Genomic DNA, 1533 nt, shown 5'->3' with positions numbered 1-1533 from the left:
TCGTGCGCCCCGGGCGCAGTGGAGAGGGGTGCCGGGGCGCAGCGGCGAGAGGAGCGGCCGGGGGGCGGCGGTGGCTGCGGCTCGTGGCCGCTCAGACTCTGCAGGTAGCGCGGCGGTTCTGGCTCCAAGAGCAGCGGGTAGGGACGCTGCCCGACGGCCGGGGACGCCATGGCCATGCCGGGCCAACGGCGGGGGTGCGCGGCGGCGGCGCTGCTCCCGAGTCAGCCTCGAGAGAAGGGCGGCCCCACACGAGCGCGCCTTTAAAGGGACCGCAGCTGCAGGGCGGGGCCGAGGCGGGGAGAGTCGCGCGAGGCAGGAAGGACGCTCCAGGGATCCGCCGACCAGCGGAGCGGCCTGGGGGCGCCGGAGCGAGCGCGGGTTTCGGCGCGTCTTCGGGAAGCGGACTGGACCGCTGGGGCAGCTGAAGAAGCGTTGCTGGGTGGGCCGTCTGCCTTCAGCCCTGCCTCCTTCCCTCTCCCATCACTGCCCCCCAAACCAGATACCCCCCCAAACCCGCACCCCAACACGCCCAGATGAGGGAGCAAGTGGCCAGGGAGGGCTTGGGAACTCTCTGGGGGTGGGTCTGTGGATAGGTCCCGGGGCCGGTGTCCGCGCGCCACCCTCCGGCTTTTCCCGCCCGCGGGAGGGTGTGCGCCTCGGCTCCTCCTCGCCGCTGCCCCCGCCCCCCACCCCGGCCACCCTGCCCCGCGGGGATCGGAATGCCCCGCCCGCGCCCGCGCTCTGGCAGCGGCTCCGAGTCCCGTGACGCCGAGGCGCTGCTGGGGACGCTTCCGATGCTGACCGCGGGGAGCCGCCTCCGCGGGGGCCAAGGCTGTCCGCGTGCGACTTTCACTCTGGCTGGATTTCCCCTCCGTAGGCAGCCCTGGCTGGTAGGATATTCCTTTCCCGGAAGGCTGGGGGTTATGATCCTGGCCTGGATCGCCATGGCTTGGGACAGCTTATCTTCCTGAGACAAAACCTCCTCCCCCCACTGCTGCTCTAGTAACTCCTGTGGAAACACCAGCCCCCCGCCCCCCAAAAGCCCTACTCTGTATTAGTGATGGACAGCCCACTTGTGGGTCCCAAAGAGTCCTTTAGTGCTGGCGCCAAACATCCTTCATAACTTCCTCTGTCCCTTCCATTTGAATACTCTGATTTCACCGTCTTGAAAGTCTTCATGCTTTTTGAACAAAGGGCCCGGCATTTTCGTTTTATGCTGGGTCCCACAAATTACTTATCCTGTCCTGATCTCTCTCGTGGGCGGGGAACCGGACTGCCGGATCTTTGAACCCGCCAGCTGCACCACCCTGGGTCCTCTCCAGCCTCTATACTTTTGTCTTTTTTTTTTTTTTTTTACCTGTAAATTAGTCTGGGAGTGGGGAGACAGGTAAGTGTTTTTTGCAATCCTCCGCTCTGATGCGGTGACCATTGTCAGTCCTTTTAACACTTGGGGGTCCGTTTGCCTGATTTATCAGAGGGCACCAGCAACCAACTTTGCAAACAGTCTAAAATTCCTAACGACCTCAGAGACCC

The 1533-nt window shown here is 64.1% G+C and overlaps 1 protein-coding gene across 1 annotated transcript in view; it reads right to left on the bottom strand.

Moving 5' to 3' along the window:
- Positions 1-196, bottom strand: part of RASSF5 (Ras association domain family member 5) — a 66495-nt gene extending 66299 nt beyond the window's left edge. The window contains exon 1 of the mRNA XM_029935622.1: positions 3-196. Coding sequence (XP_029791482.1) covers positions 3-176 — 174 coding nt within the window. The 5' untranslated portion in view covers positions 177-196. The remainder of the gene's footprint in view (positions 1-2) is intronic.
- Between the last annotated feature and the right edge of the window lie 1337 nt (positions 197-1533).

This window comes from Suricata suricatta, chromosome 3 (assembly GCF_006229205.1).
Source record: "Suricata suricatta isolate VVHF042 chromosome 3, meerkat_22Aug2017_6uvM2_HiC, whole genome shotgun sequence".
NCBI lineage: Eukaryota > Metazoa > Chordata > Mammalia > Carnivora > Herpestidae > Suricata > Suricata suricatta.
The sequence above is the reverse complement of the archived record's forward strand: the minus strand, read 5'-3'. Positions and strand labels throughout refer to the sequence as shown.